Source organism: Giraffa tippelskirchi, chromosome 10 (assembly GCF_054371585.1).
Source record: "Giraffa tippelskirchi isolate mGirTip1 chromosome 10, T2T-mGirTip1v1.2.pri, whole genome shotgun sequence".
In the NCBI taxonomy this organism is placed as follows: Eukaryota; Metazoa; Chordata; class Mammalia; order Artiodactyla; family Giraffidae; genus Giraffa; species Giraffa tippelskirchi.
In genome coordinates this window covers 90,624,005-90,634,964 of record NC_137284.1, presented here as the reverse complement: position 1 = coordinate 90,634,964, position 10,960 = coordinate 90,624,005, and the positions used below count along the sequence as shown (strand labels likewise).

Sequence of the window (10,960 nt, the reverse complement as noted above, 5' to 3'; positions counted from 1 at the left end):
CTTCCGGGGTCATGACCTGAGGTCCCAGTCGAGAGGGCGGACCCCACCTGGTGACCATGATGGGAATGACAGTCCTGTAAGCGGTCTCGGAATCTTTCTGGACGTGGTGCTGACTGAAGAAAACGAATTAGGGAGTCTGTAGAAGCCCCCGTATCAGCGGTTACTTTTATCTCCTACGACATGCAGGGCACAAATGTAGAAGAGTTAAAGGTAACGTGGGGCAACATATTATCCCACTAGTGGGTAAAATTGATTGGAAAAGGGGGGATTTGATCCGTAATATGAGGAACATGATTCCTCACTGTCCTTAGAGGAAGTCTCTAGTGCAAGGGACAGGTGTGGTGAGGGGAGAGAAGCAAGTATCAGTGTTGACACCTATTCACTCTTCAGCACCTTACAGTCTGGCTTATCCCATTCCACAGAAATTGTTGGTGAAGCCACTAACTGCTGAAAGATGGACATACAATCCTTGACATGGATTTCTTTCTTCATTTCTTTCTTCATTCTATCTGTTAAAAAAAATATTTGTTTGTTTATTTTCCTGCATGGAGTCTTAGTTGCAGCACACCGGGTTCTTCCTTGCAAAGCTCAGACTTCTCTAGTGGTGGTGCGGGCTCCAGAGCACAGGGGCTCTCTAGTGTGGGTGCCTGTAGTTGACTATGAACTATTCTAGGTCAGTAGTTGCCCGCGGTGGGTGTAGTTGCTCTGTGGCATGTGAGATCTTAGTTCCCATGACCAGGGATCAAACCCACATCCCGTGTGTTGGTAGAGGATTCCTTCTGTTAAGATTTGTTTGTTTGTTTATTTGGCTGTGCTGGGTCTTCCTTGCTGCGACAGTGGGGCTTTCTCTACTTGCAGAGAGAAGGGTGCTACTGTTCTGTTATCTACTGTTCTGTTATCTTACAGGGGCTTCTCATTGCAGTGGCTTCTCTTGGGCTCAGTAGTTGTGGTGTACAAGGCTTAGTTGCTCTGAGGTATGTGGGATCTTCCCTGGACCAGGAATAGAACTGTGTCCAGTGCATTGGCAGGCAGATTCTTAATCATTAGACAACCAGCGAATCCCTGGAAGAGAAGTCTCAACCACTGGACCACCAGGGAAGTCCACTTTCCTCATTGTATCATTTTATTTTACATTACCTATCTATTTTGGCAGTGCTGGGTCTTGGTTGCTGTGCAGGCTTTCCTCTAGTTGCAGTGAGCAAAGGCTACTCTCTAGTTGCCACTGAGGCACCAGGGAAATCCTCCTCATTGTATCTTAAGAGCTGCTCTTTCTTCTAGTCCCTTCTTCTTTACCTTCTTGGGCAGCTCTTTATGTACATATCTCTTAGACTAAAACTAGCCAGCACTGTACTAACTGTGCTAGTCCTGTGCTCTTTTATAGATGTAGAAACTGGGATAAATAACTTGCCTGAGTTCAGTTTAGTTCAGTTCAGTCACTCAGTCGTGTCTGACTCTTTGTGACCCCATGGACTGCAGCACACCGGGCTTCCCTGTCCAACACCAACTCCCGGAGTTTACTCAAACTCATGTCCATTGAGTCCGTGATGCCATCTGACCATCTCATCTTCTGTCGTCCCCTTCTCCTCCCGCCCTCACTCTTTCCCAGCATCAGGGTCTTTTCAAATGAGTCAGTTCTTCACATCAGGTAGCCAAAGTATCGGAGTTTCAGCTTCAGCATCAATGTTCAATCAGCTTCAGCATCAATGTTCAGGACTGATTTTCCTTAGGATGGACTGGTTGGATCTCCTTACTATCCAAGGGACTCTCAAGAGTCTCCTCCAATACCACAGTTCAAAAGCATCAATAATTCAGCACTCAGCCTTCTTTATAGTCCAGCTCTCACATCCATACATGACTAAAGTTCAGGATACTAATAATAGGCTATGTAGCTCCAAAGCCTTTGCTCTTAAACACCACATCATCCTACCCTGAAAGTTGGTGTTCCCCAGGGTTTTGGACCTCGGCCTAGGCCTCTTCTACTGCACACTCTCCCTGATGGTTTCCACTTTCACTTGAGGCCTCCCCTGTTTGTCTTTTGAGACCAGGCCCACTTAACCATTCAGTGACTAGACAACCACACTTGAATATCCCATTGGCACCTCAATATCAACTTGTCCAGAATGCACTTCACTGGCTTGCTCCTAAGTCTATTCTTGTATAGTCAATGAAAACAGCCAGTGATACCTCCATTCACTAGACATCCAAACCAGAAACCTGGATTTCATCCTCAGCTCCTCCCTTTTTCTCATTCTCAACATCCAATTAATACACACCTTTCCAGCCTTTTCAATTTACTCCAGCCCAACTGTCATTGTGTTTGGAACAAGGGGTCTTTTTTGAATGCAACTTTTAGTGTGATAGTCCCATTGGGAAGAACCCCCCAGTAACTTCCCTTGGTCAGGATAAAGTGAAGCCTCCTTAGTATGGAAGACAGGCCCTTTATGAGCTGATTCCTGCTTATCTTTCCAGACTCATCTCTCCACCTCTCCCTTCTGCTATGATCCACAGTTTCAGCCTAAAGGATCTATTATATCATAAAGACAGCTAAGTTTATTCCTTCATGTTTCTAAAACAAATGTGTGTTAATAATAAATAAATACAAACATCATACATATATACAAAAATATTTAGGTATAATCACAGGAAGCACCTGGGAGATTTCAGCACATCTTAATTCAAACTTAGTTTAGGATCTCAGGGAAAATGACAGAATAAAGACCTCTGAAAATTCTCTCTTCTTTTCATAAAATAAATGAGAAAACTGGTTTTAAAACTGGCCAAAATATGAGACTTCTCTGGTGGTCTAGTGGTTAAGATTCCAGGCTTCCACTGCAGAGGGCATGGGTTTGATCCATGGTCAGGGAACTAAGATCCCGCATGCCACGCAGCATGCCTAAATAAATAAATGAAAAATAAAAATGACCAGAATCAACATTTTCAAAACTCTGAAAATTAAACAAAGCTTGCAGTAATCTGGGGTGCTATTTTTTTTAATCCAGTAAAAACACTGAAATCTCAGTAAGAATACTGAGCTTCATACTGTTCTAACTTAAGGGTTTAAAATTATAGTGTTTAACTCTGTCTTTAGCCCCTTTCCCCTAACTCTGTGGTACCCTTGAAAACCAGGATCCCACAACCAAGGTGAAAATCAGCAGCCTGGCAGCCACCAGAGAGGGCAAAATTGGGTTGGAATTCCTTCAAGGTCTCAAATCCAGAGAATCTAAATTATTTGACCTGTCTCATGCTCCGCTGGAGCCTCCCTGGTGACTCAGCAGTAAAGAATCTGCCTGCCAATGCAGGAGATGTGGGTTTGATCCCTGAGTCAGGAAGGCCCCTGAAGAAGGAAATTGAAACTCACTCCAGTATTCTTGCCTGGAAAATACCATGGACAGAGGAGCATGGTGGGCTACAGTCCATGGCATTGCAAAGAGTTGACATGACTGAGCGACTAACACTTTCACTTTTTTCACTTTTCATGCTTTTCTGGATGACTTCACTTGTAAGTTTGCCTTTATTTGACCTGACTTGAGGCCAGAAGCCTTCTTCTGGAGATGTTTGTCGAAAATATTTAGAGGCAGCTGTCTAACTTTAGGTGGCTGCTTGGAGGTAGCAGGTAATGATTAGGGCAAACAATAGGCAAACCAAGAAGCAAGCTTAAAAGAAAAAGCTAGGGCCTCAGTTGTCCATATAAGGATACCTCATTTTACTGCTTTATATTTTTTTGTGCCTCACAAATGTTGTTACTTTTAAAAATTGAAATTTTGCGGCAACCCTATTGGCACCATTTTCTACTGGGTCATTTGCTTACTTTGTGTCTCTATGTCACATTTTGGTAATTCTCACAGTATTCCAAACTTTCTTCATTATTATTATATTTGTTATGATGATCTGTGATGTCAGTGATCGTGAATGTTACTAAGGCCCAGATGATGGGTAGCGCTTTTTTAGCAAGAGATAATATTTAAATTAAGGTCTGTACATTGGCTTTTTAGACATAATGCTATTGCACATTGCAGTATAGTATAAACATAACTTTTATGTAAAGTGGGAAACTGAAAAATTCATGTGACTCACTTTATTACAATATTTACCCTTATTGTGGTAGTCTGGAGGTGAACCTACAAGATCTCTGAGGTCTACCTATAGAGGCTTTGAAAAGCCCAGACATGTTTCTGGGAGTCTGGAAAGCCATGCACATGTCTATGGCTGTGTGCATACTCAGGGCTGTACACATGCCCAGGAGAGATCTGAGGACCCACTGACTGACCTTGAGGCTCTGTGCAAGCAGGAAGAAAAGGCTAAGGCAGAGTTGTCAACTGCCTGGCTAAGTGTTGAAGGTGTACACAGAGCTTCTTGACAACAACTCAGAAGTTCATTGGATCTAGGCATTCATGGAAGTATCTGTATAATTATTAGCTGACCATTAAGCTATTTGAGCAGAAACTTCAGTGGTAACACATGACTTTAAGGAATTCATTTAGAAAAGTCACTAAAGCAAACAGTGGCGACTGTATCTGGGAGAGAGTGGAATCTGATATCCAGAACTGACACATGATATTATTTTAAATGTCTAGTACTTAACAAAAAAATTGCAAGTCAAAGAAAAATTACATTCAAAGAACTAAGAAAATACAGTCATGCATAGGAAAAAAAAAAAAATCAAAGAAAATGTCCCTGAGGAAGCCAAGACATTGGACTTAAAAAGACAAAGACCTTTTAAAATGAGATGTTTTTAAAATGTTAACAAAACTAAAGGAAACAATGTGTAAACAACTAAAGGAAGGTATAAGAATTATGTCTCATCAAATACAGAATATCAACAAAGAGATAGTAATTATCTTTAAATCAAAATCCTGGAGTTAAAAGATGCAATAAATGAAATGGAAAATTCATTAGGTGGGCTCAACAGCAGCTATGAACAGGTAGAAGAAAGAGCCAGAAAGTGAAGATAGATCAACTGAGATTAACAGTCTGTGGGTTTAAGAGAAAAAAAATGAAGGGAAATGAACAGAGCCTCAGATTTCTTTGAGATACCTTCATGCATTCCAGCATACACATAATGGGAGTTCCAGACAGAAAGTACAGAGAGGAAGGGAGAGAAAGTATCTTTGAAGAAATAATGATCCAAAACACCCAAATTTGATGGAAAACACTAATCTACATGTCTAAACATCTGAACAAATTCAAAGTAGAATCAACTCTTAAGACATCTACACCTAGACATATCATAATAATAAAACTATAGAAAGAGAAAATCTTAAAAGCAGAACAACTAAGATATCTATTCAAATCCTTTATCCAAGTCTTGGTAACAATTTTGAAATAATTCACACATCATGTAATTCTGCCACTTAAAATTATACAGTTCAGTGACTTTCAGTATATTCAGAGTTGGGTCACCATCACCACCGATTCCAGAACATTTTAATTACCTCAGAAAAAGAAACCCATACCCTTTGCTGTCAACTTCCACTCTTACCTTTTCCCCCAACCCTAGATAACTACCAAAAAAAATTTACTTTGTTTCTTGACAGTTTTGCCTTTTCTAGGCATTTCTAATAATGGCATGATAGAATGTATAGTCTTTCATATAATCATTGAGTATACTTGTTTCTTATAATCAAGAACTATACTTCTTTCACTTTACATAATATTTTCAGGGTTCATCCATGTTGTTGAACATGTAAGTCCTTCATTCATTTTACTGCTGAGTAATATTCTGTTTCATGGATATAAACCTGTGGGTCATTTCCACCTTTTTGCTCTTATGACTTACGCTGTTATGAACATCAGTATACGAGTGGACATCTGTTTTCATTTCTCAGGTGTATATCTAGGAGTGGAATTGCTGTGTCAAATGGTAACTCTACACTTAACTTTTTGAGGAACCATCATATTGTTTTCCAAAGTGCTGTACCACTTTACGTTTCCGCTAGCAGCACGTAAGGGTTCTAATTTCTCTACATCCATACCACTACTTGTTATTGTCTCTTTGTAAAATTTTAGCCATCCTAGTGGAGGTGAAATGGTATCTCATTGGGATTTTGAGTTTGACTTTGACATCTGAGGGAGTGTAGGGGAGGTGGGGAAATGACTTATAGCTGAAGTGGCCTTTGGAGAGCCTAGGAGTGTTAGAGGCACTGAACTCCTGGTGGTGGCAGTGTTGTAGGCATCCTGCCTGACCTTGATTCCTACTCATTTTCAGACCTTGCTTCTCCAGTCTCTCCACTGAGTCTATGAAGCACAAAAGTTTTTATTTGATGAAGTCCAGTGTATTTGTTTTTTTCTTTAGTTGCTTGTGTTTTAGGTGTCATATTAAAAAAAAAAATGCACAAAGATTATGAAGATTTACATCTGTGTTTTCCTCTAAGAGCTTTATAATTTTAGTTCTTTCATTTACGTCTTTGATCCATTTTGAGTTAATTTTTATAATATCATATGAGATAGGATGTCCAATTTTGTGCTTCTGCATGGGATGTCTAATTGTCTCAGCACTATTTGTTGGTATGATCATGATATTTAAAAGGGTTGATGTTTATTGCAGTCCTTTCATGTGGCTTTTCTAAACCGATTAATCTTTTGACTGAATTTCATTGTCAAATAGTTGTTGCTAGTTTTGTTGTTTTGAAAGTTTCTTTATGGATGTCAAATTCCTTTAAGCTTTTCATGTTTGAGAATATCTGCTTTTGTCTTTATCCTTGAACAATATTTTATCTGGGCTTGGTATTCTTGGGTCACATTTTCATTTGCTCAGAATTTCATAAACACAGCTCCATTATTTTCTTCAATATTGCTTTGGAGAAACAGAGGCTAACCAGATTTAACTACCCTAAATATGGCTCACTTTGTCTGTTTGAAAATCTAAAAAAAGTAGTTTATTCTTGAAGTCTAATAACTTAACTATGGATATACCTTAATATTGAGTAATTTTTTTTTCTTTTTTTGAGTAATTTTTGTGTTCAGTGATTTTCATCGAATTTTCAGGGAACACAATATATTTTTTCAATCTGCAGATTCACATCTTTCTTCATTTTAAGAAAATTCTCTTTGATTACATCTTCTGGCATTCCATTCAGTGAGTTCTTTATTGGGGATAACAGTTCTCTTTATGATGAATTACTTTATCTGTCTTCCATGTTTATTAGCATCTCTCCAAGTTCTTAAAGCTTTATCATTTTCATCTCAATCTTTTGTGATTATCTCAAGCCAGAAATAGACCCACACACATCTAGCCAACTAATTTTTGGCAAAGATGAGAAAGTAATTTAATGGTCAAAGGATACCCTTTCCCACAAATGGTGCTGGAGCAATTGGATATATTTCTAGATACCTTCCCCACTTCCCTCAGTGAACCTCAGCCTAAATCACACACCTTATATAAAAATCAACTAAAATTGAATCATAGACTTAAATGTAAAACTATAAAACTTTTAGAAAAACACATAACATAAAATCTTTGGGATGTAGGGCTAGGTGAAGAATTTTTAGACTTTATATCAGAAGTTAATTACCTGGGTGTGATATTGTATTACAGTTATGAGCAATATTACTGTTGGACAAGATAGATAAAGGGTACATGAGATCTCTCTGTATTATTTCTTACAATTGCATGTGAATCTACAATTACTTCAAAATAAAAAGTTGAATTTTAGGAGAAAAAGAGGTTATAGTTCCAAAAAAATTTTGTATTGTGGGAGAAGAACCATGTGGGGAAAGTACTGTTTGTATCTACTGATCATCACTTATCACAGTCAGGCACTCATACATACACACACACACACATTAGTCACAGAGGTTCTTACAAATTGATATAGGAAGAGAAATTTAGAATTGTTCATATGGGCATAACTAATAAGGTAATAAAGCAAATTGCAAATGGATTGGAGTAAAAAAATCTTTGCATGTTTCACAAAGCTCCAGCATTTTCTACAGTGGCCCTCTAATGAGGAGGGAGCTATTGGTGAACTATGAGGCATGTAATGTGACAGTTGGAGCAGCTCCCTGCATCTGGCTATGGTATTGGCAGCTTTTGTGCCCAGTGTGGACTCACTGAAGTGCTTTAGCTTTATTTCCTTTTGTTTTTTGCCTCTTATTGGAGGTTACATGGAGTGGGAAGGAGGCCCTGAGTTGAATGTATAATCACCATGGGAACAGAGGCTACAGTCAATCCCTGGGAATGTAGCTCATGGCCCCCCCACATGACTATTGTCAAAGTCCTTCTTATGCATTTTTCCTATGTCCTGAATGTTTCTGAGTTTGAGTGAGTGTGTGCAAGTGTGTCTATGTTTGTCATTTTTATAGATTACCTGATTTGTCCTTGAGGACAGAGACAGAGGAAAATGTAGGGTACTTTATACGAACAATTTACATCCTTCAAAGTTCTGGTTTGTGTTTATTAACTAGGAATCAATTATAAACAAGTGTGGCAGAAGAAAAGTAATTGCTGAAAAATCTGAACTCCCACTTACATCCACTCAAGTCACTATGTCTCTTCTATAGGAAATTAAGTCTAGCATTTATGATGGTAGCAAAATCTGATTTTCTGTCTTCCTCACCTTCATTTTCTGCTAGTCTAGATGACTCCAAATTTCGAGGATCTTTGCATATCCTGTGGTCTTTCTGGGACTCTTAAATCATGAATTGCCTCCTCATCTTGTTCTCCATTGATTATCTACTCAGTGCTCCTTGACTCTCATTGGATTGATATGCACTAAATGTTTCTTCCCCTGGGCCCCATTTACTCCACAAACCTTCCTAGAGACTCTGTCTTTTCTGTAGTGAAGACCTACAGTACCTTCTAAAAAGATATTCTGCTGTGGATGACTCCAGTGGTGTGTGTGTGTGTGTGTGTGTGTGTGCGCGCGCACGCACTCAGTCACTAGGTCACATCTTTAGGAAAGACTTAAATTTATTAAATCTTCATAGGAAGCATCCAACAGTTCTGGTAGAGAAGGAATGTAGAAGGCAGAGTACAGGTTCTAATTTAATATTGGAGAAGCTTTTATAAAGATCTCAAAACAAATACACAAGAGTATGAAATCACCTGAATCACAGGATGCTATTCATCAGACATGAGTATAAGGTTCTTACAAAAGTGAGAACTGAACCTATTTTCAACATTTTCTTCATTATCTGGTACCTGAGAAAAGAATAGGCAATTCAGAAACTATAGGAATGATGATCTGCCAGTTAAGTAATTTAGATTTCCAGGGAGGGGCTCACCTGGTGTCTAGTGGTTGAGAATCTGTCTGCCAATACAGGGGTCAAGGGTTCAATCCCTGTTTCAGGAAGTTCCCACATGCCGCGGAGCAACTAAGCCCCCTGCGCCACAGCTACTTAGCCAGTGCTCTAAATCCCATGAGCCACAATTACTGAAGCCCACTGCACTTAACAGCCCATGTGCTGCAACAAGAGAAGCTACTGCGATGAGAAGCCCACGCACCGCAACGAAGAGTAAACCCCGCTTGCTGCAATTAGAGAAAGCCAGCACATAGGAAATGGCAACCCACTCCAGTATTCTTGCCTGGAGAATCCCAGGGACGGAGGAGCCTGGTGGGATGCCGTCTATGGGGTCACACAGAGTCGGACACGTCTGATGTGACTTAGCAGCAGCAGCAGCAGCACATAGCAAGGAAGACCCAGCACAACCAAAAATAAATAAATAAACCTTTAGGTTTCCAGGGAGAGAAGTTAGTCAAGTCAATTTGGTTTTCTATCTACCTAGATCTCTTGTATGCATCCCTCTCTTCTTAACCCTGGCTGATTTCACCAAATTTGTATAGAGATAGCTAGTAGTAGTAGTATTGTTAGTTACTCTGTCGTGTCTGACTCTTTGTGACTTCATGGACTATAGCCCACCAGGCTCCTCTGTCCATGGAATTCTTCAGGCAAGAATACTGGAGTGGGTTGCCATGCACTTCTCCAGGGGATCTTCCCGACTGAGTTATCAAACCTGGGTCTCCCGCTTTGCAGGTGGATTTTTTACCGTTTGAGCTACCAGAGATAGCTAACCCTGAAGTATAATTTAATATAAAGGTATTTTTAAAAATCCCTACCAAATCCATAAGCTGGCATGAAACTTTTTTCTGTTGATGTCTTTTTAGTTTCAGTGTGTGATGGCCAGAATTCTAAGATGACCCCCAATGACCCATGCCCTTATATAATCCCCTCCCGTTGACTCTCATTACTGTGATTAGATTACATTATATGGCAAGCGTGAAGGGATTTTTCAGAAGGAATTAAAGCTCCTAGTTAATTGAGTTTAAGTTCATCAGATAGCCCTGGGAAGACTTCACCTAAGTCATTCTACTGCTAGCCTTGAAGAAGTAAGAAGTAAGAGTTCTGCAGCCACAAAGAAGTGAATTCTTCCAACAACCATGTATACTTCAAAGAGGACCCCAAGCCTCAGGTGAGACCCCAGCCCTGAACTGATACTTTGATTGTAGTTTTGTGAGACCCTGGAGCAGAGAACTCAGGTAAGCCGTGCTCAGCCTCCTTTGAAACCTATGAAATCACAAATGGACGTGGTAAGCCCCTAAATTTGTGTTGACGTGTGCCGCCATAGAAAACTAATACACAATTTAATCTCTAGAAGTTTAGTTAGCTGTTGCAGAGTGGCTATTTTGTTTCCTTGTTTTATTGTCAGTTTCTTTCAGTATGCCCTACCAGCCACCAGGAAAAAAAAGCATCCCCAAGACCAGGCTTTAAGCCTGTGTTTTGCTTATTATAGACAAAAGAGAGGGAAATAATATAAATATAAATTCTTATTTTTATCTTCCATCAGGATATAAAACTTCCCTCATCACAGAGTATTCATTACCAAATTCTGTTGGTTCTATGATCAAAATATATCCTGAGTCCATCTTTTCCTTTCAATTCCCATTCCACTATAGTCAAAACCACTATCCCTTGTAGCCCAGACGTCTGTAAACCAGCCTCCTATCTGGTTTCTCAGCTTCTC

At 39.7% G+C, this 10,960-nt stretch overlaps 1 protein-coding gene across 9 annotated transcripts in view; it reads left to right on the top strand.

The window, feature by feature from the left end:
- The first annotated feature begins 5 nt into the window (after positions 1-5).
- Positions 6-10,960, top strand: part of NAPEPLD (N-acyl phosphatidylethanolamine phospholipase D) — an 89,019-nt gene continuing 78,064 nt past the window's right edge. For 4 of the 9 annotated variants that reach the window (XR_014067203.1, XR_014067201.1, XM_081535799.1 and 1 more), the window contains exon 1: positions 7-210. Coding sequence is in view for 5 of the 9 variants with exons in the window: in XM_081535789.1 (XP_081391915.1) it covers positions 10,377-10,408 (32 nt within the window). In the remaining 4 variants the exon portion in view is untranslated. Of the gene's footprint in view, positions 211-3,647; positions 5,840-9,885; positions 10,409-10,960 lie in introns of those variants that run through there. The other 5 variants (XM_081535798.1, XM_081535790.1, XM_081535789.1 and 2 more) reach the window with 4 other exon arrangements.